Here is a 26,338-nt window from a genome sequence, read left to right on the forward strand (position 1 = left end):
CCTAATATTCCACTCAGTTTAGCAATAAACAGAGACGGTTTACCAACCGTTACTTGTCGACACTGTCCACCGATTCTTATTTTCAACCATCTTTCCACCAACTCTTCAAATAAGAATTTTTCACCGGTGTTCTATATAAAATTGAAAAAATATTACATCCCGAAAGGATCGAAAGCATATTTTCACTGGAGCACCATCGAGATGATTCGTCGATGGTGTACGTTCCTTCGTGAAATAAATCGGGACCTTTTTCCGCAATAAATTCGTCGTCTGCTGTAAGTGGAAAGACAAACTCGTGGCAATCTAATTAGAACAGAATTCACGTCAACATCCATTGCTGAGATTGCCGTGCAAAGCATACAAACGGTTTACGTTCTCGCAACGTGTCCCGCTTACACGAGACGGACGACGATGCAGTAAAATTCGAAGGTACCTGCTCGCACAAATCAATTTCTAGGACCAAACACCGGTTAATTACCACTGATTATCAGCTAAATCGGTTAGGCACAATCCGATGGAATCTTCGTGTCATCGCCGGACGTTTATACGGCCACTAAACACGGGACGGGATCAAGAGTTCTAATCCTGGCTAAATCGAAGCGTCTGCGGAGTGGAAGTCAGTTTCGATATCGTATCAAAGCTGGCAAGCGTACACATACATAATAACCGTGGCTGCTTTGCCACGTTAAACGTTCGTAGAGATACCACGGATATTACGAACACTCGAAATCATTGGGAAATTCAAACACGATCGTTTGAAACGCAATCCCGTAATGCGACACGACCGACACGGTTATATTTGCATAACCGAAAGATCGTTCCAGGGTTGTTATTAGTTCTGCGGCAAGGTTCACCATTTTTCATCGGGTTAACAATTGGTTATTCACTGTACATTTTTAGTATCGTCGATTGTATCAGCTAAGATGGTCTTAGCCATTAAGTTTTAAAAAGTACATTCAAGAACATGAACTATGACTTATTGGTCTACCTGACTCTTCGACCGACTCTTTAATTAAAGTTATAATTAACTTTGGGACGGATGTTTCTTTTTGACGTGATATTGCTCTTGTAATACGAATCAGATGTAAAAATTGTTGCTCAAAATCATCTTATTTTTCGCTTCGGATTAAGTATCATTCGAGACTCGTGGATCGATAAAGAATCTAGGATTTACGAAGGTGTAATCCAATACACCTACTGTTTTATTTAAGTTGCCACGATTTCTGTCTCTCGAGTCGTCTCGACTTGGTCCCGAGTGACAACCTGAGAAACAACACTGTTATCTTCGTTCACGAAAACAAACGGTTTACCAGTGATGGACATGATACTCCTGCCGAAACGAAACATTTTGTTTGCGAGTGTAACTTGGAATGTGGCTAGATGATCATGCACACTCGAAAGAACTATAAATCCAAAACTAACCACCACACACTCCGGTTATTGGACACAAAACACCATTTGACCCTTCCAGTGAAATTCTGATCGTTGAATTCAATTCTAAATGCACTCTGTTAAATAAATTGGAAGGAGTCTCGAAAACATGGATCTGCTTTTTCCAAGTTTCGTAACAAGATCGTTATTTCGTCGAGCTTAATCAGTATGCTCGCTTATTTCGTCTTTGCCTTCTATATAATCCCCATTGATTATGGGGATCGATAACTTTGACATTTCTCTCTTGAGTTCCGGTTTTAGAATTGTTGGATCTGGTAATTTCATCGATAACACGGTTACCCAGTCCCACCACTTGAATAATATTATCGATCTTGCAGCTTAATTCAAATTTGATATTCCAACTCACAGTGAAACATGGCGTTGATGTCAGACCGCGTATTCGTGTTTCGTCCTTAGCTTAAACTTTAATCCGCTCCAATCCGAGAACAAAAATAACTGTACTCAGGGACGGTGTTGTCCTTTATATCGAGTCCAATTTGCGTTATCAAACTTTATATTTGTAAGTGTTCGTTACTTTATTATATCTATCTTTCTTTAGAATACTTTTTCTATTATATTGACTTTATCGTGCATAGTTAGATTTGACAGCAGATTTAGATCACTTTGTGTATTAAGTGACTGAAATGTATAAGATTTCAATGAAAAATTGTTTATCTTTTTTATGTTTGAAAATAAATATAAAAATTATAATAAGAAAAATTAAATACACACTCACATTTTAATTAGAATTTTGAATGTAAATGCAGTCTGCTCGATGTTTTAATAAATTTCATACTTTCCTTGAAACGATTCAAATCAATTGAGTAATACTTGAAACAATTACGTTTAAAACTACTTGAAACGATCGTAATTAAATGAATAAATATTATATCTAATATTTGAAACACTGAAGGGATAATTGAAAGGAAAATTAATTCTATAGATAGAACTGTTTAATTGACGAACAAGCTCTGGGAAACTGATAACGAGATTCATGAATTTGAATCGCAATATTAAATTTGAATACTTCGGAATTCCGCTCAGAAAACGTATGAAAATTAAATTGTACGTTCGGCTGTTCTTCAATTCGTGGATCATAAATTTTAAACAAACATTTCCTACTAATTCGTCTCTAGAGGCTTTTCTATTTGCGTCTTGGACTTCTCGTTAAGCACTCTAGGGTTTTCCCTGAATTAGTACTCGTGGTTTCGCCCGTTTTGTAGAACTTGCTTGAATTGGTAGTCGTGCCATTGCATATATGTACTTATGTATTCTAGCTGCACTAATTGGACGCTTTCGAGTGCGTGCCACTAAAATTGAATACTTATATGGTTTAATTTCGCAAAATCGTATCAGACCATTAACCATAAATGCGAAAAAGGAAAAATTAGTCGCAGTGTTTATATTGCTATATTTTTGAAAAAGGAGACAAAGTCTGTAAAGAAAGTTTAAAAATTTTTGTACTTTAAATATTACTGACATTGAGGTATGATCAATACGAACCAATATAAACGTAAAATTGTATCATTTCAGCGTAATTATAATACAAACGACATGATATCAATGTCATCGATATAAAAGAATAAATTGTAAAAAGAATGTGAGAAATTTGTTCTAAAAGATGTGAAATATTCTTGAAAAATATTTTTTAAGCTAAACTTGACACTTATGTATAGACATAAGTTTTTATTTGCTAATCATTTTACAATATAATTGACATTTATAATTTAAGAAACATTAGATTATAAGTCACATAATCTATGATACCATACATTAATAAATACAATATTAGCCAATTGTAATATAGTATAATAAGAGAAACAGGAATATAATTAATTCTGTATAAATTTCATAATTAACAGTGTAAACGAGCTTTGCAAAAATTACTTCAAAATTAATATTAAGAAAAAAAATTAAATTTTACCAAGAAAAACGAGAGTCTTTGAAGTTTTCTGGAAAAGAATTGGGAAAAAGGAATGAGAAGAATAGAGAATGTTAACGTGTATCTACGGTACAAATTTTAAGATTCGGTATTCTTAAAAAATTAAATTTTAAGAAAAATCGCGCGCAACGACCGATGTTAATCGTGATTCGCATCGACATCGATTCTTAAACCTCGCGAAGCGTTTACAGAAGCATCGTCGAGCCCGTTCAGGAAATTCACGATTTCGAAACAATTCTAACAATAGTCGACTCTTTTGGAAAGATTGACACTGTACGATCCTGGACAATAACGTGACAAGGAGAGGGTCCGATTTGAATAGCGAACAAAGTGAACAATACGCACGATATGTCGCCCGTATCGAGTCAATATCCGGTAAAAGGCGACTCATTTTGAACTGGTGCTCGTACCATGCTAAGTCCGCCATCGAGTAAAAAAAAAAAAAAAAGAGTTCCAATTGCAGTCACCGCAGTAACGGTGGCCAATTTTAACAATCGTGTTAGTCCGGCTTTCACAGCGCTCGATCGAAGTTTATGGGATTGTAATCGTGGAAACGGATCAAAGCTTGTTTTTTCGGTAGAAAATTATTTGCTTCCGACGTGTATAGGGAATGTGAAAATATTCAATGGTATAACAATTTTTAATTCCTCCCTTTTCTTTCTCGACACGTAACACAATATACTTTACACTACTCGTGCTTCTTTTACTTTGGAATTAGTTTTTGCAATTAGTTCACCAATGATTTGCATCCAATTACCTTGTAAAGTATTTCGAATGTATCGTAAATAAATTATACGTAGATTATAATGGGTTGCACAATTATTTTTAATACGATCGTGATTAAGAAGCGATACTTCGTTCGAGTGGTACTAGGAGTGAACTGAAAGTAAACAAAAGTGTGTAGATTAAAAATGATAAAGCTGTGTACACAGGTCGTTGAAAAATTGGATTGTTTGTCAGATGTAAGAACAAGACACGAGAATTTACAAAGTATATTCCGTTATGAAACATACTTGTATGTATTACGTTTAGCCTTCAGTCCCTATTTTACTTGAAGTGTGACGCACACGTTCAAAAATACTCAGGAGTTGGAAAACAAACAGGACTTTTTCAAAGTTTTCTGGATGTTGTCCAAACGTATTCGGGCAAGCGAAAACATCTACACTCGTAAATTGTTAACTTGTGATAAACTTCTGATTTTTGCTGTTTTTAAATCTCCAGTATTTCTGTCTCGAGATGTTTTCTAAGCATATCGTATATTTCGTACAGATAATGAATGTTTAGGAGATAAATAAACAACGATGAAAGCTTGAAAGTGACTCGAAATTCTTTGTATTGAAATTCTGTACCTATTTCAAAATATTTTAATTCATTAATTAATTAAAATTGCGCCTAGTTTACTTTCGTCGTGTGATCCAAACTAGACTTTCATATTATAGTGCAATGTGTCAAAATTTTAACATTAAAACGTATAAACCAGAATATATTACACAGTAATTAGTCGTGAACAGCATAAAAATTTAAATCACGATACGAGTCCGTTGTAAAATTGAAAAACTGTTTAAAAATTTAAAGCTTAAAAAATATATATATAATGGGAATACGGTTGTACGATTCAACATCAAAAATCAATTTTAAAACAATTAATAATGTTATTGTACAATTTATCGAATTTCATGGTAACGATTTGAACATTTATGTAACTCAATTGAAACTGGAGCCAAGATTATTGTGAAAATAACTGACGCATAAGGAAAAATATAATACTTTTAGCAAACGGAGCAAGATAGTTCCGGAAACAAGCTTTCTCTACTAGAAAAATTCACAAACAACGAAACGAAACGAAACATGCCCTAGTAAACAGAATTTTGAAGTAAATTATGTCGCTAGTCACCCACGTCGTATTTATATGCACACATAGGGTGTTCCAGAATGTTACCGACAAACTTTGTCAGTACACATGGGAAATTATTTTGAACAAGAAATGTTACATAGACCATGGGTCCATCCGTTTTCGTTTTCGAGGTATAAACAAAAATACCGAGACGTGTAATTGTTCAGTTAGAAGACTATTTTCCATATTCATTGAGACGAGCTGTCCGTTTCTGTGGTCTCTATACTTTGTATCGATAAAAGTGAAAGGTCGAGTGTGTATTTAAATCGAAAACCAATAGAACGTTACTAATAAATAAAATCGATGAAATTGTCTTTAATTCGTAATTTCGTGAAAAATGGTATTCCTTCGAGAATTCATTGTTTTCCTAAGAAAATGTACTTTCCTGAAAAAGTGCAATTGTATGCACTTTTATTGCACGAACAGAAACACGAGAAGATAATTTTCAGTAAATTGTGCAAGTCGATATAAAAAGAATCTCACATCATTTAAAATAAATTACGAACGATTTAACAAATACACGTATCTGCTATGACATTTATACTTATAAGTTAAGCGATTCGAATACTTTCGATTATTTACGTTTCGTATCGTCTCACCTTCCATATCTCCCGAACGAAGACAAATCGGTCCATTTTGTTTACTTCTTATTCAGAATGATCTCCGAAGTGTACTGAAAACGTTGCTCGATTTCGTTCTGGAACACCCTGTACATGTTTTGAAAGCACAGTTTTACACCGCGAGACCACTTAAAATTATGACCAACAGGGTGACGTTGTGCACCGTGAAAGTTGCTGTAACGACTGAAATATGCAGCTGGTGCAGTGACACTTCATAGAATAGCGAGTAGAAAGTAATTGTTCGTGTCCTATCCCAATTTCGAGTATCAAGCCGTGCGTTGCACCAACGGGCGTCGTAAATTACAAACCGGTTATAATTTTGGAAAATTCATGCGACGAAAAAAGTACCGTTCCCTTTTACACGTTCTAAACATTTGCGCAACAAGGTTGTAACTGTACACTGTAAACAAACGTTCACTTTTTCCGCTCCGGCTCGAATCCGGTCGATGTAAATAAACGAATATAATTGAAGAAATACCGAACACTCGACGAATCGCTCAGTTTAAAGAATGTGCTCTCAAGAGAGCCTTCAACTGTGGATATTTAAAAAAAAGCGATTTTTGTTATTTTTGTTATTTTTGCATTTTCTTGGAGAATAAGGTTTGACTAATGTGCCTGCGAATCCTGTGTCGAAATTCCCAAAATTAAACCGTTACAACGAATTTATAGCGATTTGAAGACATCGACGATGATTGGTAATATAATAACGAAACTCGTACTAATTAGAATCGTTTCGATTTTTTTTTTTCATTTCGGAGAAATGTTACCAAAACTTGAATATATGTATATGCATGAAAAATGTCGAAATTAAAGAGTTTATAGTATCTTTAAAAAAAAAATGAAAAAAATAGTTTAAAAAATAGATAGATTACACGATAAAAGGCCTCGTTAAGTACTAGCGACAAGTACCAATTTTCCTGATTGTATCAAGCTGAAAGTTAAGTCGTACAAGACGATAAAACTTCACCAATGAATGAAATCGGTAAAATTGTCTTTAATTCGTAATTTCGTGAAAAATGGTACTCATTTTTAACAAAATAATCCAAAGAGGATTCATTCTGTGAATAGAATGGAACGTACTCGGTAAACTTTCCTAAGAAAATGTACTTTTTCGAGAAAGTGCAATTACAACTTCTTTAACTCTTGAGTAATTTGAAGCACTCCTTTCACCTGAAAGTTTCAAAAACAAATTTCTTGATTCCATGGGAAGTTCTCTTGGAACTAATGTACGTTTTTTGTATGATTTGCAGAGAGCACGTTTCGCGTAACGTTGCAGAAAAGCAGTCGAGGACTCGGCTTGAGCGTTTCCGGTGGCGGAACTGCCGGACCAGTTAGGGTAAAAAGACTGTTTCCTCAACAACCTGCGGCCTTGTCCAACAAACTACAACCTGGCGATATACTCCTTGCTGCCAATGGAATTCCTTTAACCGGCCTCACCAATTACGTAAGTAAAAAATAATCATTTAATCGACCATGGGTATTACTCAACGACGATGGTTCGTTGATTTAAAGTACATTTATAAAGACACCGAATACTGATGAATCAAAATTCAAACGAACCACCGAAATGATGATAAAACCACTACGATCGTATTAAAATTTAAATAATATTTGAAATAATGACGAGGCTATCAGACACGAAGTAAAAGAAAGAAAACAATTAATACAAACGAGTTGTATTAATACAGTTGTGTTAAAACAGTTAATACAACATTTTTTAATTTTACTAGAAACGTATTACAATGTTACAGAGCAGAGATATTTCTCTCAAGTTGACACAAATAACCGTTTGCAATTTCAAAGAACGTACGTGAAACGTATTCAAAAATTTGTAAAATTGTACCCAGGTATTGCTAAAAACGAAGTAGTTGAAACAAGTGTTTAAAATTATTCGTTGGACATTGAAGAAAATCAAAATTTCTCGTGAATATTGATACAATTTTTGCAACAATTGTTGGTCAACAGACGTTGGTAAATAGAAAAATACAAACGTCTGTATAATATTGTACAAATTTCTTTCGAGTGTATCGATTACTAGGTGATACCTGTTCTTCGATTATGAAAATTGTTGTTCGGTATTAAGGTTTAAAAATCAATGGTCATTTTACAGACGAGTGACCAACGTTCGTTACCTTGCCTGAAACCGCTTTCCTTCGTTTCTGTCCACACGGCTTAACGCGATGAGCTGGCTGCGACAAAATAGCGATTACTATAGCTTCGGATGGGTTCTACAGGCTTGTCTTCTCGTAGCTCTTAGAGATTTGCATTTCATTAGCATAATGTAGCTACGTCCGGAACTCGTCGCGAAGATAGACGCTGTCTTGCGTATAGTTGCCCGTTTGTCCCTTGGGAATCAAGGTGTAATATCGGTTTATGTTGCACATATACTGCACATCGTACTTTCTCCTATGTAACAATATATCAATAGTTAAATTTAAAAACTTTATGCACAAATTCGTTAACTCTATTACGACTTCAATTATATGTATAATTTCAGTTCTTGGTTCTAAGAGCGATCCAATATTCCTAATAATAAAAAATAACATATCGGATGTTCGTTAATGATAAAAAGAACAAATTCTCCAATATAATGTAAAATTTATCATTTTGATGGCTTATTTTGTATAATATTAGATATATATTTTTTTTTTATTTTTGTTCCTGAGAAAGGTCAACATAATATCCAAAAAGTCGACTCAATTAAGATAATTTGTCACTGTTGCAAAAGTTACTTGTACAACTACGACATACGATTGATTTCTACGTTCATCGTCTACGAATGTGTACAATCTTGGACAACGACCAGCCTCGAGCAGATTTTTAATCTCTTTATTGTGCATCTTGTTACAGGAAGCTCTCGAAGTTCTACGAACAACACCCTGTACCGTGGAGTTGGTGGTTTGTCGACTTCCAGGTGATACAAATGTCTCGCCACCAGGTGCACCGCCACCACCCCCAGCAAGACGTGAACCACCACCCTTGCGAATACTCAACCCCCTACCACCACTTCAAATCGAACCCTGCGGCGTAAGTAACTCTTATCAAGAATCCCTCCTTGTTGCCATCCGCTAGATACCTGAATTTCCTGGCTCACCGATTCGTCGAATTCCAACATTTTCCACCACCTTGGCCGCTAATCGAAAGATTTAAATTGAAATTGAACAGTGTTGCAACTTACAAGGCACTGTGGACACTAACAGGACAGTTGATAGCAAACTTTGCTACAGACAGAGGATACTTTTTAACGATAAAATTGAATTAAACAGGAGTGTCGTTTTAGGAAAATATCATTTGTCACGCATATATTTTTACTAAGTTAAAAATGTTGAAAATATAATGAATGCGCCCAATAGAAATGATATTTACTGTACTGATTATACTTCTACGAATATATTAATCTGTTTCATTCTATTTGAACACAAAAATTATTTTGAACCGCTTTGCTTCGTTTTTGTCTAATATGTTACAAATAAAATTTGTCAAACGTATCATTAACAATAGTTTTTCTCCAGTTTTTTGTTCGTTACTCTGAACAAGTTCTGTAACTTTAACTTTATCATAGATTTTATGATCGAGACGCAGAATATAGTCAAATGTTAAATTATGATTTCGAAAAACAAATTACTTTTTCATTGTTAAACAAAATGGTCTAGTTTAGTAACCCAAGTAACGATGAATGAAAGACAAGACGTATTTGAACGAAAGTCAACCATATACAAACTGACTATTACTTATCGTCGAAAGTACACATTATTATCAGAAGGTATAATCTGTCCGGTTAAACAAAAATGTGTAAGAAAATATATATAGAGAGTGAGCACCAAACGTGCATGGACTACTGTAAAATGAAAATATATATTACAAATTCCCTCTTGTAGCTACCGTGCAAAGCCAGCGCTATAACTGGTATTCATAAAACAATGATCAACGAATATACTACATATCTGTTATATCTGGAAACTCCCGGGAGGTATACGAAATTCGATCGAAGTTCGTTTAAAATTTAAATTTGGGTATCTCCTAGTGGATACATAGTTTCTGATGCATTTCTAACAAATCCCTTGTGTCTCTATGCATCGTCGTAGTTATTCTTGGTCATGATACACGCGAAAGTCGAATAATTGAACAATCGAATAGCTGGGAGTATTTTCCAATAGTTTCTGATTCTAATTTTTTGCCACAATAAAAATTTTACCGCAGGTTTTAACATGTCTTTGTCCGAGCAAAGAAACTATTATTCGTTAAAAATGATTTATAATTTATTGCTCGATATTATACAATCATTACAAGTATATAAGACTTGCTCGCGCTATTTAATATTTACGTATTTTTAGCTACAACTATGAACCATTAACCAAACTCTAACAAAATGCATTAATTTCGTTGTATAAACTTTCTATCCGATAGTCCCACACCTAATAAACTTTAAAATATTTTTTATAGTGATTTAAAACACTTAACTATTAAGACTTATTTTTATTATACACTTCCAAAATACGCTTTAAACCGATCAGTATTCTTGTGACAAACAAGTAAGCACAGTTAAGAACCAAATGAACTGAAAATTAACCCCATATCGTACCATTTAACGCTAAATGGGCCAGATTGATACGCAAGAACAGTTGCAATATGAACTGAAATGCGAAATGCTACACTATTTTTAATATAATATATGACCCGATCTTCGTTCCAAGAGCCAGACTCATAATGTTCACATTTGGTCCATAATTTTTATCACGAGTCAGACTCGTGATGTTCACATTTTACCTGCATTTGTTTCTACGAGTCAGACTCGTGATGTTCACATTTAACCTGCATTTGATTCTACGAGTCAGACTCGTGATGTTCACATTTAACCTGCATTTGATTCTACGAGTCAGACTCATGATGTTCACATTTAACCTACATTTGATTCTACGAGTCAGACTCATAATGTTCATATTTGGTCCATAATTTTTATCACAAGTAAGACTCGTGATGTTCACGTTTGACTTGCATTTGATTCTACGAGTGACTCACAACGTTCACATTTGGTCCATAATTTGTATCACGAGTCAGACTCGCGATGTTCAAATTTTACCTGCATTCGATTCCACGAGTCGAACTCGTCAAAGTACACCAAAGGTGTCAAACAACGTGCCCCAATCACCCTTACAATCCTTAACCTGAGAAATCGTTGCGCGACGCGTACACTCCAAACGGGTACATTTCGCAATACGAAACATTATATTTTGGAAAAGGAGTGAACAAAAAACATCGAAGAACGCGTTATCGATTAAACGAAACGCTTTCGCAATCTCTCGCAGGAATTCGACATAGAAATGACGAAGGTCGGTGGTAGTCTGGGTTTCACTTTGAGGAAAGCGGACAGCAGCGCACTGGGTCATTACGTGAGGGCATTAGTGAGAGAGCCGGCATTAAGCGACGGCCGAATTCGACCTGGGGACAAAATAGTCGCCGTTGACGGTGCACCATTGTCGCCCATGAGCCACGAAGAGGCTGTCCAATTGCTGCGACAATGTGGCCCAACCGTGAGACTTCGACTATACAGAGATCTGGCGCAAACCCCTGTCTCCGCGCTTTCACCGACCGAACCCGACCACCCTCTCCGTCCACCACGAACAAGTTTGAGGTAAACTTTTCCCTGTAATTAAGCCCCTTTCACGATCGAAGGGAAAAACAATTTTCCGTGTGCATAATTCACGTGGACCCCGTACGATCGTAACCCCAAAATCGCAAGAACACTCGACCGATTTACTTTCGTTTCGTTTCATATTTTTCCTCTTATTCTCTTCCACCCGCCATTTACGACAATCGTGCGTTCGATCACATTCGATAACTCGCGTATAAAGTATCGCACCAGGTTCGTACGTTCTATATTTTATATCGAAACAGAGAAACCGTTGGTTTATCGTTCTCGTAATTACAACGTATTCGCAAGGGTGGCTTTATTTTGTTCGCGTTAAAGCGACTACATTTCACAACGATCCATGCTACTCGAGCTACTCTTTGTTTCCGCGATTGTTGGAAAAATTCGTCGGATTTTATTATTTATTTATTTTATTGCCCCTGTACGGGTACAATGATTGAATAACGATGCCCTGAAACATTTCTCTATGTGAAAAAATTGAAGTCGATCTGTGTACAAGTATGTTTGTTTATCGTATTGAAACTCACGGGCGAGACTTTTGTAAATTTCGACTCCCTTGCAATATGCAATGATACTTGATAGACGAAGGTGAAGGTAATTGTGAAATTCTATTCCATTGTTTCAAAGGTGAAATTGTACAATATTTTTACAGACAAGAGGCTGTAGACATGCTCTGTGATCTAGCAGTTCGGAAACTATCCCCGGGTACATCGAGCGGTTCAAGCTGTAAGCAATCACCCGGTGCATCTTGCAATTCTCCGAGAAGACTTCGTCGTCTTGCTACGCGTACACCCACCGAAAACGATCAAGGTACTTTAACGTTTAATTTATACCGCTTTATCCACAAACGTACCAACCTATCCAACGATGTCTCTTTAACTGTCGCGTAGTTGGTTCTCCTACCACTTTGCTCGCTCTCACCGAACCTTGAATAGATCTAAGGTTCCGTTTAAATAGAAACGAGACACCTACCCTCCCTTTATAACTGTCACGATTCTGTCCAAACCCTCTGCTCCTGGACATTAGAAATTCTCCGCGATCTAATGTCCAAAAGAGGTTACCACTCGCATAGAGTACACATTGATATTAAAAATAAAGTTCTATTAGGTCGTTCGGAAAGTCATTTCGTTTGTTTGTTTTTTGGTGAAAATGAAACACAATTTTTTTAGAGTGTACAAACATTAAATTATATATTCTCCACTTTAGAAAACTAAATGACTTTGTGAACAATCCAGTATGAAGAATTACAAGTAATATTACTCTTCTTTCGAAAGGTTCGGTTTAATGTTGAAAATAAAGTTCTATAAAAAATTACAGTAACACAGCCTTCAAAAGCTCAAAACGGGAACAATAACGATCAGCACTAACAGTTTCAGCTTCTTTCGGTAACTCGTAATAGGGTATTCCTTTGAGGTCCCACCGACAACAGAGTAAACTATTTTTTGATAAACTCCAGCGTTTAATATTGACGCTGGCTCACGGTACATGTATGCTCGTTTTCTCTCTACGTTCTTCCACGCTATCCACTTTTCATCTCCAGTAACTAGGCGGTCCAGAAATGGCTCTCCTTTTTTACCAGCGAGATTTGGAGCACATATGGAAACTCGATCCATCGAATATTTTCCTCTTGATTCGTGTAGCACCAAACGCTGAGCTTTGATACAAAACCAACCCCCTTTTAATGTATTCCGAAGCAGTTGTTTGATAAATTACAAGCTTGAATCCCGCATCTACGGAGCTTAACATTGGATTTGCTCGGATCACGCAGCGTAGCACTTCATCGTTAACACCAGATGGCTTTCCCGACCGTGGTTCATCTTCCAAGGAAAATTCACCTGTTCGAAATTTCACGAATCACTTTCGGCAGCTCGAGCCATCGCACCAGCCTCTGCACGTACTTTACACGTGTTTTATTTTCTGCCTGCATCGCGTTACTGCCTTCTCGGAACTCGTAGAGAATGCAATGTCCCAAATGCACTTTATCTTCAGCCACGTCAACGGTACAAAGAGTTGACGACAAACTGAATGACAAACGCAAAATGTTCCTTAAATAATCCGGGAGGATTCTACCTGTCCCTTCTACCTATTTTTATCGAAGCCCGACCACCTACCTACAACTCAGAGTGCATACAAAAGTAGTTGCAGCTGAAAAAAGTATTCGGACAGTATATTACGAGGAAATTCCCCGACAAGTCCGATTTTAATGAAATTTTGCGTGCATATAAAGCACACCGAGCCACAAATGACGTAATCCATTTGTCGACAAAAAATCTACTCGAGAGGATAAAATCGAGACCTGAAAATTGAACGTTTCTTCGTTCCTTTAATATGATCTTTTTGCTGGGGCTTTTTTCGATTTTCTCTTCTGTTTTTCAAATACAACTTCATAGTAGCGCAAAATAGAGGAAAACTTTTCGCGCGAAAAATCTCCGGCTCTTTATCGTTCCGTTGCAAAAAAGTCCCGAAAAAGAGTTGCGTTAGAAAAATGTTCAAGACCCGATTTCACCTTCGTGAAGAAATTTCCCGTGGACGAAAAAAAAATGTCTTTATACCTCCATGGAAACTTTCATCAAAAAGAGTCTCACAGGTAAGAAGAATTTCCTTATAATGTACCGTCCGAAACGCTTTGTCCAGCCACTGTACATAAAAACACAAGAGAAGTTTCCGTTGCACCTAATACATAGCCATATCCGTGGTTATAGAAGCCCCGGAGAAGCATCCGAGCATGCACACGACGTCAACGGCCAGCCAGGCGGAGACATCCGACTCTGACCAGTGCTCGATCAGGACTCAGATAACGAATTCCCAACCGAACACACCTGGAACCGACATCATCGATCCACCGCCTCTCTACGACGTGTGCGATTCCAGCGATTCCTCGAAGGCACCGGCACGACCGAGTTTCCTCGATTTATCAGCACCCCAATGGAAGCCCCATTTTCAGTTTTGCAGCCTAGACTCCGATCTCGAGTATCCCGGTGGTGACACGATAGTCACCGAGAACGGGCAGAACAAGACCACCGTGGCCGATTATGGTAGAAGAGAGACGAAAGGTTTGTCCAGCGACGAACACGACAACGATCTACCCTCCGAGCCGGCTTCGATGCCACCGGTACTCTCATCGACGAGTACCTCGAGCACAGCTGCATTCAGTTATAAGAACCCGGCTTATCAGAGCGCCAATCCAGCTTGCGGCGCCGGTATCGACGCCACGGGGAAAAATAAGACTACCCACTCCAGCGACCAGGATATACCAGGTTCGATATTTCATTCCTTAACAATGCGTAAATTTACAGAAACTTCGGAGACACTCGGGTAACCTTTATTCAATCTCGGTGGATCATTTCGATTCAACTACGCTCAATGGGGTGAAAAATGTCCAATGTGTGCGCAACTCGTATTTTCGAGCTTCGAATGCAGTCGATCGGGTCTATTGTGATAACTTTAATTGTAGAAAAATAATGCTAGTCTTGTACCAGGTTCGATATTTCATTTCTTAAATAGTAAATTTACAGAAACTTCGGAGACACTCGGGTAATCTTTATTCAATCTCGGTGGATCATTTCGATCGAACTACGCTCAATGGGGTGAAAAATGTCCAATGTGTGCGCAACTCGTATTTTCGAGCTTCGAATGCAGTCGATCGGGTCTATTGTGATAACTTTAATTGCAGAAAAATAATGCTAGTCTTGTACCAGGTTCGATTTTTCATTCCTTAAATAGTAAATTTACAGAAACCTCAGACACTTGAGTACCTTTATTCAACCTCGATGCATTCTTTCGTTCAATGGGGTGAAAAATGTCCAAAGTATAAGCAACTCGTATTTTCGATCTTTGAATGCATTCGATCGAGTCTATTGTGATAACTTTAATTGTAGAAAAATAATGTATTACGAAACCGCGATAGACCGAGAAAGAACCAAGGAACGCCCTTAAGGGATAGATTGCTAAGCGAGTCTTGTTGTTCGTATCGTAAATCAATGTTATGCACAGCTCTGTGGGGGTCGAAAGAAAAGAAATTGAATGAAAAAATATGGATAATTTAAAGATCTATTTGTACAAACATATCGGTCATCGGAGTTCAACGACCGTAGGAGTATATTCTTCTTCTATTGACTCACGTCAGCACCGAGTGCATACGAGCTGCACTTGTGCAAACCTTCGTATACCTGCCCTCTACTATAAAATGGTTAAAAAGAAGTAAGAACTTCAACAGCGGTATTAGACTTATCATAGTAATCTCACAGTTCGAAGAGTGCAACTTGGTAGAGAAAAAGAAGAAAAATATTCAAACTGTTCGTAATTTCATTTTTTGAACACGGTGTAGATAAACTCGATTAAAGGGTAAATGTTCCTGTGACACGGTGAATGGTAAATGGTTAATAATTGTGTTCAATTGCGAGAAAACTTCTCGAATTAAAGAATTTGAGCTTCGTGACACCTATCGATGTTGTAACATTGCTGCCATGATGCACCATTAAGGAATTTAATTATAAATACTTGAACTTAAAAACCATGAGTACACGTATGTGTCACTAATGTCCTTAAGAGGTCGAATGCATGCTACTTATCTCGTTTAATATTCATTCCTAATTTTTAATTCAAAAGAATTATACAAATATGTTACTTGTACCTCATTGTTTGCAACATACGAGGTGAATTCTTATTTTTCAACGATCGAAAAACAAATGAACCTCGTTTTGCGATTAACATCCGAGACACTTTTACGAGCTTCTCTGTTTCTTTCGTGTTTCGATTTACTATCTATCAACATTACTATCTCGCTTCAATCTTGATAAATACTGACTTATCGCAATGTCAATGGTACTGCACAGTAGTACAAAGTACACATATATGCGAGCATGTTGTTTACATCGAACGATTTTCCAATCGTTCTCATCTTAATAGATAAGTAAAACTGGATTCGTGATAATACTCTTCGATATATTTTGCACAAAAGTACTCACACTGTCCGTCATCGTTATTTTTCACCGGGTAGACTTATATTTTTTTTCCATCTTTATTTTTTGTAGCAGCTGAAAAATACATTTGTGTATGCTTAAGTCACGACCTCTTTGTGAACTTGAGTGCTAAAAAGAATAATATCCTTTAATATAATAATATTGGAATTACATTTGTACTTACCGTTTATGTTATATATATAAATTAAAATATTATAATTCAAAATTGACAAGTTTGTGCAAATAAGCAACTTTGAATTACTTGTAATTCTTTATAAATAGATAACAGCATTTTAATGTTGCACAAATTGAACAATAAATACATAAATTCGAGTAACACGTATACATTCGTTGAATTATCAAAAATTAATCCAACGTGAAACTCGACTAACGAAAAATGGATAAACAATTCAACAGCCGTTTGAAATTGATGCTACTTTTATCTTATCTTTCACATGAGTGTGCAGTATCTCACTATTATTACGTCAAGTCCAGTCACCTTGATTTTGCGCACAACCGAGCTGTATTAGCTACAAGAATACACTGTTCACTCGACAATTGTCAAACCGTACCATGTTTTTAATATTACACTGTAAAATATATCCTTCGTCGTAACGAGAACTTCTATAAGAGTGGAAAGTGAACACTGGTCTCGAATCGTCGACCAAGTTATCATTTCAAAACATATTCCTGTCGAATTTGTATACTTTTGGCTACTTTTCGCGGTATCGTGCGAAACAATGAATTGTGACAACACATTACACGACACTCTCTAAAGTGGTAATCAATTTAAGAATCAAAAGTAAGTTCGAAATTGGTGCGAAAGAAACGATCTTGGTTCAATCGTAACAATCCTCTGAAATTGGCCCAGAGTATAAATCTCTAGAGTTCGGTGTAATGTAAAATTGATGACGCGTGTTGTGATTTAGTTGTATACATATGTCGCACAGGAAAAATCTTGGGAACGGAGGATCCCGCCGGTAGCAAGGGTTTGCTGAAGTGGAAGGGTGTGATGTTCGCCCCAGATGATGGAATAGATAAAACTGAGAACGAGGAAGAGAAGGTCGGGAAAGACACCACAGATTCAGCTGTCCCGAATGAAGAACTTGAACAAGGAACTGAGGTAAAATTCTCTTCGTCGAATTGTAACAGAACGTTTATGTGTCGAGTCTCTTTGTTCGTACACGAACATTGTTGTATTAAATAAAAGTCTACTTGGATGGTTAACATATTTTTTTATGAAACAGTTCTTTGCAAATTGTACATTGTATAACATAAGTATGAACGTGAAACTCTACGTATACTTCTTAGAACGTTAACGTTATTTTCAAGAAAACAGTTCAGTGCAAATTGGACATTGTATGACACTATTATAACATCGATATGTTAACCGAAATTTCGTATTTATAATAATGATTCAGAGTCATTCGTACTGACTGGTCACTTGCTTTTTCAATTTCAGAAATTATTGTTGCCCACTTGTACGCAAACCACGGGAAATAAATACATCTCCTTATATTGTGAAAGAAGATAACATATTACACAAATCGTAGATTAAATACATGAAAATGGTTCGAAATAGAGATTACGTGCATTGAAATAAAAGTTTCGAATTTTTGTACAAATATTTTTTTACGTAAATGTTAGCCGAAGCACTAAACCAATACGACTCAACTTTTGTATTTAAATACAGCGTCGTGTATTCAAATTATTCATAAATTTGTGTATAAATTATTATCATAATTTTTCTTAAAGGTGTTCATGGTAGAGCTGACCCGTGGATGGAATAGCCGACTAGGATTCAGCTTGCAACCGGAAGGAAACCGAACAGTTATATCAGTGGTACATCCCGACAGTGTTGCTGCCAAAGATGGAAGGCTGAAGCAAGGAGATGTGCTTATGATGGTATAATAATAGTTCAATTTCACTTTCAATACCTCTTCTGTATATAAAACTATACATATATTCACCAATTATGATTCGTAACATTTATAGTACAATATCAACACTTACGTGTTAAGAGTGAATCGAATCCAAACCTACTTTGATACAAAAGATTTATTACAACAACTCTTTAATTACAATTTAAAATGTTCTCCTTGTCGAAACATGAATAATAACCATACGATAATCGCGAAAATAACGAAACTATGTATGTCTGTTTATTTATTTGCGACAAAGGTACACCAGTTTTAGAATTCGTTGTTAAAATCTCGAACTTGCATCAGAACGCATACTACTGATAAAATTGCGTTACACGTCAGTGTCTATCGTTCATTAGTTTTTGTTCTATTACAGGTAAACGACGAGAGCGTGAAAGATATGTCGACAGCTGATATAATAGATCTGTTACGTAAAATACGGGGCTCCATAGGTATTACGGTCATGAGACGAAGTAAACGAGAAAATGTAACGTGACGCTAGTCAGGATTATAATAGAAGAACCTGTTAAGGGAAAGAGAATTTTCCGTGTCCGTCACGACCTCGCGTTGTTCATTTTCAATGGTGTAACGTCAATTCGCGAACGGAACCTCGTGCACCTCGTTACGTTATCTTCTCACGTGGTTGATTTGGAAACGCAAATGAAATCTGTTCGTAAATAACACGGTCGACGCGTCGACCGAACGCAATGAAAACTACACTGCGAATAGATCTGTAAATACAATCAATGAAAAGAAAAGCCTTAGACGCGCTGTGGTGGTTTAGTTAATTGTACTTCCTTCGAAGCGCATCGTTTCGTGCGACTACACTATTTGCGCGAATGGGAACGCAGCTTGTATAATTAGCGCAAAATTGTGCGATTCAAAGTCGCGTACGTCGCAACACCCCAATTAATAAAGAATTTTAAATCTAATTGTTATATATTTCCGAGTATATTGTTAACGTAGCCCGATAAATGTCCAATTGTGGTTTGAAGAATATCCTTCGAAGCGGACCGTTAACAGTTCGCTTATGGTAATAAGACTGCTTTAAAAAGTAGAGAATCACGAAGGCAAAATTGAGGGACTGACGATTGCCATTGTAGATGTTTGTTCGATCGAATGTAAAAATGTCGTACGAATTTTTATTGTCGCGTGGTTCTGTAGAGAGTTTAGACGCTGTGTTCGTGTACACGCGGGTACCCGACAGTTGCAGAGTAGAATAATATTTTTGTAAACGTCTCGATCCGTTACGGGATTTGAAACCGCGAAAAATGATGACACGTTATTAAAAAAGACTTTATATATTAGTGTACGTTGAACGAATATCATAAACGAAGTATTTCGAGTGTTTCGAGCGGGAATTTTCATCGGAGATATTCGTCCGAAAAATTAGACAATTTTTAATAGATGAATCAACGATAAAGTTGAATTGTTCAATTTAGCAAACTTGATTCGAGATTTATGGGGAACGGTTAATATATTATTGCGTACCAATTAAATATATATATATATATATATATATATATATATGTATAAAGAATATAAATACGCGGAGAAAACATTTTTACGAATTCTTGAGAAATTACAATCAGAGATGAAAATCTTGTTACGCGGATCGAAGTGGTGCGATATTAAAATTCAAGGTTTCGAATCCTATATCCAACAAAACCTATATAGCAGAGATTTATCGTGTCTATATACAGTAAATTCTCGTTTCATGAGCGTCAGATTTTATTCGTTCTACGTACGATCATCACCATCCCCAACTGGGGAGATTCTCGTTAGAACCAGTCAAGTGTAAGATATAACACCAGTTCGCAGCTACGTAATAAAGGATGGAATTTCTTTTATTTTTGGTTTTATTCTTATCAAAATTAGACCAAAGAGAACGCGATTTTCATCATTTTTTCACTGTACGTTCACACGTACCTGAAACCACGCTCGTTCACTACCTGAAACGTGGCACACTTTAACAACCGTCTTTAACAACTGATTGCGTGTGCAGAAAGTGATCGATTTGTGGAATGACTCGAAGATTGAGTTTCGTTCAATCTCTGTTTTTAAACGGACACAATAGCTCCCACTCTTTCTCACACATTGACCTTTTCCGTGACTACCATTCATTCTTTGCGATTAAATCTCTTTCACCGTCCTTTTCCTTCGACTGCCAACTGCCACTGTTGGCAAAATGTAAAAAGCGATCGAATCACTCGCGCAGTACCGATCAGAGTGACGATCATGGAACGAGAATACACTGTAATTGCATCTTTACGAGTTTTAACTGTAAATTATTCTATTTAAAAATGTTCTTGAATCCCAAGGAAGCGTTGCAATGTGATACATCGTGATAATATTTTGAAGGAGACAATGAACGTCGTCGATGGAACAGGATTCTAGATGTAATGTAACTAATGATTGATTCCTTTAATCGAGCGAATTTCTTCGTTTAATGTTTACCAATTTATAAATATTCTTAAGAGAGAGTAACCAGTATTCCTTAAATTAATCAGCGAATTCGCATAGCAATCACTTTAAGTGCAATAAAATGAAGGAGGAGTGTGTCGAAGTTAGTAAATCAAAGAATTAATCAAAATGCCACGGAAGATATATGAAAAGAAGTATGTTACCGTTACTATGCCGCTGAACCACCGCGCCTATGTAAATAATTGTAAAATAGGTGTTTTTTTTTTTTTTTTTTTTTTTTAACATTACGTTCCCAAAGTTTAAAAGAGACAAGACGTAACGCGAACACGTCGAACATATCGTATGAAATATACTGTATACCTATACGTGTTCTGTGCGTATGATGTAATGGAAATGATTACGTGTATTATAATTAATCCGCGATTTTGCAGAGTGCAACTTATGAAATATTTACAATCGTATAATCGGAAAATTGATATATCATTCTTTCTGCCAAATAATATAAATTCGATAGATTATTTCTTGTACATACTTTAATTTACACCTCCTACTTGTTATAAATAAAATCGGTGTGCTATATGAAGACAAGTGTGGTACTCGATATGCAAATTTTGGACTGTTGTAGCGTTGTTAATTAATGTTTCCTACCGAAACAATTACTACTCGTGTATATTAATTAACGACACGGATAAACTATGTATATGAAATACAATTGTTAATTGTATCGTGTTTGAATTCTGTATCATAGTAGGTTACTTAAGACCATTTCAAGTTTCGCGCCGCGGTCCAAAACGCAATGATGCACTTTAGTTCGATGCAACGGGAACTATGCTAAAACTCCGAGTAACTGTAAGTTCTCTATTGAGTGCAATATTTAAAAAAATTAAAGAAAATTTTGTATACATCTCACATTACACAAGTCTTATTTGTCAGTTTAAAAAATATATTTATTAACATCGAAAATTAATATTAAAATAAGTTTGATTTCAAAATATCATTGAATCCATTTTTCAATTAAATTCGTCTTAGATGATCTGTCTTCGTATAAATGAGATTCGAAATATTTACATTGTTTAAAATTTAAATCATTTTTCATCGACTTACGACGCGTTACACTAAATATAATTTAGTACTTTTATCGTCCACTCTTTGGAAATCTACATAACATGTAAAATATATAGATAATTAGTACTACAAATATTTCAAATGTTACAAAATATTCTTTCTATATTTTTCCAAATTTAATCAAGAATCGCGTGAATTTCTATGCACAGGAAAAATGCTTGTCGTATATTTTAGAGTGTAGTAAACATTGAGCGTTACTTCACGTGATGTCATACCATGCAGCAGTGGTTCTCAAACTTCTTATGCGTAAACTCTGGTGAAATACTAAATGTAATTTAATAAATGAATAAATTAAGTGATAGTATGACATAAAACACTGCTAATAATTTAAAAAAAAAAAATAAAAATTTAAAGTCTTGTTGAAAAATGATAAACACATTTTTGAAGATACATTTATTTTTCGAATATAATCATTAAGGGAGAAAACAGAATAAATTATTTCTCAAACATATAAACATGTATATATGATTATATTGCAGTATAAAATAATGTAAAAGGTATTGTGCGTATGACAATTTTACATTGAGATTACAACAACAAAAATTGTATAATATATTTGCTTGATACTATAGTTTATCTACTAAAGTGTGTTAAATATTCTGTTTTCTTAACATTATGTATGAAGTAGCAATACGATAATTAATATCTTAAGCAGAAGAATTATTATCAAACTCAAAATTTATTGATAAAAGTTAATAAGGAGAAAACAAGATGATCTTTGAAAGTACTTAAATTCTCTGGTTTCGCAAAGAATAGTTTCAGAAACACTGCCAAATACTACACTTAATGTTAAGGAAATATTCAACTGTTAGCGCAAAACAATTACAGCTATAGAAAAACTCATTCCTATAACAATGTTGCACTTGTATTTATTAACAGAAGAGAATATATAAATAATATAGATATAAATGAAAATATAATAAATCATCGTCAAAAGATTGCAATAGAATATTAAAAAAAAAAAAAATAAATTAAAGAGTTTCATGAATGTGATAGTTGTTCCATTAGATGTTAGAAGCCTTCAAAGTTCTATTAACTAAAAGGAAAATTATATTTGAACTTGCGTGCGTGTGTGTGTGTATAAAATAAATTCGAATATAATTTATATATATACACAATGTAAATGAGGTTAAATGTATAAATGATACCAAAGTGTTTAAGTAATAAAATGCAAAACAAAGACAGATATTTTATGCGTAAACAATATCATAAATGACTATTTTAATGTTAAGTTAGGCTTCTTATACTATTGTTAATAGTTATACATATGTGAGATGTAAGTTTGTGTTTATCATCTTACCATTGTTGATCCCTCTCTGATCAAATTACTATAATATATTCAATAAAATTTGGTGTCTTTGATAAACAGTTTTATAATCTTTTTAGTATATTTATTTATGCTAAATGAATAAAGATTCTTCAGCAAGAAAGAAGTGTAAATAATCATAAAACAAATATTACAAAAAAAAAATAATAAAACCAACATATAAATTATTAATATGTATATATATAGTTACAAATTGTTTTCAAAGAAATGTTACCTTATTATTATTAAATATTGTTTGTCAGTTTCGACCTAGCCGATTTTCTTAATACAGTTGCTTCTTTTGCTGCATCCACACTTGGAACTTGCTTCCTTAGTTGTGACCTTGTTTGTAAATGCTTCTCATTACCATTTAAAGTCCTCAAAAATTCGTCATTATTTAATTGACCAGTCTCACTATGATGATATTGAGAAGACTTCTTATATTTTTTCTTTGTACTTGAAACGATTTTATTATCATTTTGTACCGAATCGCGACTTCTTTTTCTGAGCCAACGACTTTCACTACATTCAGGAGATGAATTTACATTTTCTTTCTCCAAATTTGTTAAATTTATTGTACTATTATTTAAATGTGAATTTTCTGTAAAAATCATTTTATATATTTTAACATCCTAAGAACTTTTTAGTATCTTTTTGAATGTGATTTACTAATATTATATTTATATTATCATATACTATTAATAATATAAAATAATTTTCTTGATATTAAATGCAGAAAATTTTACTACAAAATATTCATCTTTTTTATAATCTCAATTGTAACACAATTTCATAACTTTGATAGACCCAAATTACTTACCATAATTATATTTATTGTCAATACTGTCATCACATACAATATTTTGTAAAACAGATATTGATTTCTCATCTGCTTCTTCTTGGTCCGACATACTGTTAGAATCAAAATCTCCTCTACTTGGAGTAACAGAATCCATCTCTTTCACTTTAGCCCTTTGAGATAATTTGTTCTTTGTTTGTAATAACATTTTAGAGTTTGAAATATTGCATGTATTTTTAGAATCAGTTTTTGATGTATCTTTACCTATTGTGGTATCCATTATTGAATGTACCACTTTATTAGACACAGAAATATCACTAAATGTATCTGAATTTACATCATTTTTTTCTATTTTTTCTGATTTAACTTTACTCTGGTCAATATGTTTTTCATAGTGTACTTCACATTTATTCTCTGGAATATGGTTATTAGAAGACAATTCAACATTAAGTAATTTAGTTGAAGCAGTACTGGAATACATTTGTAATGGACAGGCAGTATCTGAATCAGAGTCCTCAATATATTCGCCTACATTTATAGGCAAGAAATTATTTTTGTCCATTTCAATCACTGAATCATCTGAATTATCTGAATTTTGATCCATTGGTTGATGTTTGTCCAAAATGTTTTCATTTGTTTGTATACTTTCATTTAATAAACTACGTCTTACAGATAATACTCTGGGAGGATCAGCAGACTTGATCTTTCTAATTAAACTATCAAAACTATCTTTATATGTTTCCACTAATAAAAAAAGATAAAAAAATTACTAAGATAAAAATCGTTAAAATAATATTAATTAATACAAAAAAGAAAACTTACAATATTTCTTTCTCTCCTCATCTATAACATTTTGTTCTGTATGTTTATTAAATTGGAATTTCTGAAAATATCAAATACAATAAATTCAAAAACAAATATCAAAAAAATTTGGATATTTTAAAAATAAGAATAGATATTTACATTTGTAAATAATAAAGTTTGATTTATTTTTCTCTCAAGATTCTCTTCATCCTCACATTGCTTAACTAACTCTGAAACAACTCTTGGATTTGATTTGTCACATTCTGCATTATAAAGAACAATATATTTTTGCAATCGAGCTTCCATAACCTTTCGATCTCCATGTGATGATAAACCAAATTCTTTTAATTTTTTTCGTACCACAGCATCCTTCATTAAACTGAATACCAATTTTGGAAGTGGTTTACGGTTTGATTCTACTCTATAATAATAAACATTCATCACATTCATTGAATCAAATATTTCAATACTATGATACTAAATACTTATATACATAAATTTCATTATTCTTACATTTGTGGTTGATCTTTTATTGTTGCTCGCTTTAAACAATCATCAAGATGTCTATTTATATGCAATTCTGAAATAGTAACTTTGCATACTGGACATAGAACATTCACAGTTTTTTCAACAATTGGTACAGTTGGACGTTTTGTACTTTTAGGTGTAAACATTAAAGGTATTCTGGATTTTCCACTAGTGCTTGGACTATTTAAATCATTCTGTACATTTGTAGAAGGTGATGCATTATTTTCAGAAATTAAATTTTTATCAATAATTTTATCTTTTAATGTCTCTTTTTTAATTAAATGCTTGTCTTTACGTTTATGCACTGATTTCGGTGTATTCAGAATAACCTCGCTTCTAGTATATGGCAGAAATTGTATTTGATTTCGTATACATGTCTTTAGTTTATCTTTAATTTGCAAAAACTGTGCTATAATTTCATCCAGAACTTTATTTTTCCTTAAGTCCTTTTCAAAAGTTTCAGCAAAACATGTAGGACATTGTGTTTTATAATGTAAATACTTTCTGATACATAAAGAACAATCTAAAATTTAAAATAAAAATAAATAAATAAAGAAACTTTTTAATACTATACCATTAATTGCAAAAAAGATATTTTACAATTATGAGAACATGATGTTATAACAGATGTTTTTATGTATTCGTAACATATTCCACAAACTAATAAATCTTCTATGTGCTAAAAAAGAAATTACCATTAATTTATTTGTTACTAACATTATAAACAAATAAGAAATGAACATAAAAATGCCTAAGTATTACCTTTAATTCTATATATTCTTGAGGCCACATTATACAATATTATTATCTGTATATGTACATAAAATAATTTTGAGGTTAGATAAGTTGCTATTATTTAAAACTAATAAAAAGATAAACAATAAGTAAATAAAACTGATAAAACAATATACATTGTAAATCACTCGTCATAA

General features: G+C 34.4%; 2 protein-coding genes across 6 annotated transcripts in view; one reads left to right on the forward strand and one right to left on the reverse strand.

The window, feature by feature from the left end:
• Window positions 1-23,155, forward strand: part of LOC143149485 (uncharacterized) — a 189,057-nt gene extending 165,902 nt beyond the window's left edge. The window contains exons 7-14 of the mRNA XM_076316896.1: window positions 7,138-7,331; window positions 8,738-8,914; window positions 11,194-11,519; window positions 12,190-12,347; window positions 14,240-14,794; window positions 17,449-17,621; window positions 18,254-18,403; window positions 18,797-23,155. Coding sequence (XP_076173011.1) covers window positions 7,138-7,331; window positions 8,738-8,914; window positions 11,194-11,519; window positions 12,190-12,347; window positions 14,240-14,794; window positions 17,449-17,621; window positions 18,254-18,403; window positions 18,797-18,916 — 1,853 coding nt within the window. The 3' untranslated portion in view covers window positions 18,917-23,155. The remainder of the gene's footprint in view (window positions 1-7,137; window positions 7,332-8,737; window positions 8,915-11,193; window positions 11,520-12,189; window positions 12,348-14,239; window positions 14,795-17,448; window positions 17,622-18,253; window positions 18,404-18,796) is intronic.
• Window positions 8,117-26,271, reverse strand: LOC143149487 (uncharacterized). 5 transcript variants are annotated; one of them, XR_012992793.1, is made up of 9 exons: window positions 26,169-26,271; window positions 26,007-26,085; window positions 25,392-25,929; window positions 25,038-25,299; window positions 24,897-24,957; window positions 24,096-24,818; window positions 23,511-23,876; window positions 23,270-23,386; window positions 21,987-22,001 (listed from the first exon to the last, which is right to left on the reverse strand). XR_012992793.1 is itself a non-coding variant. In XM_076316902.1 (8 exons), exons 1-7 carry the CDS (start codon window positions 26,196-26,198, stop codon window positions 23,521-23,523), a joined length of 2,049 nt encoding a protein of 682 aa, XP_076173017.1. In that variant the 5' UTR covers window positions 26,199-26,271; the 3' UTR covers window positions 8,117-8,293; window positions 23,511-23,520. The 5 variants fall into 5 exon arrangements, 4 of the variants coding, with proteins under 4 accessions (XP_076173017.1, XP_076173015.1, XP_076173016.1 ...); XM_076316902.1 differs by lacking the exons at window positions 21,987-22,001; window positions 23,270-23,386 and adding an exon at window positions 8,117-8,293; XM_076316900.1 differs by lacking the exon at window positions 23,270-23,386 and having other exon boundaries at window positions 19,900-22,001.
• Between the last annotated feature and the right edge of the window lie 67 nt (window positions 26,272-26,338).

The sequence above is a fragment of the Ptiloglossa arizonensis genome, chromosome 7 (assembly GCF_051014685.1).
Source record: "Ptiloglossa arizonensis isolate GNS036 chromosome 7, iyPtiAriz1_principal, whole genome shotgun sequence".
NCBI lineage: Eukaryota > Metazoa > Arthropoda > Insecta > Hymenoptera > Colletidae > Ptiloglossa > Ptiloglossa arizonensis.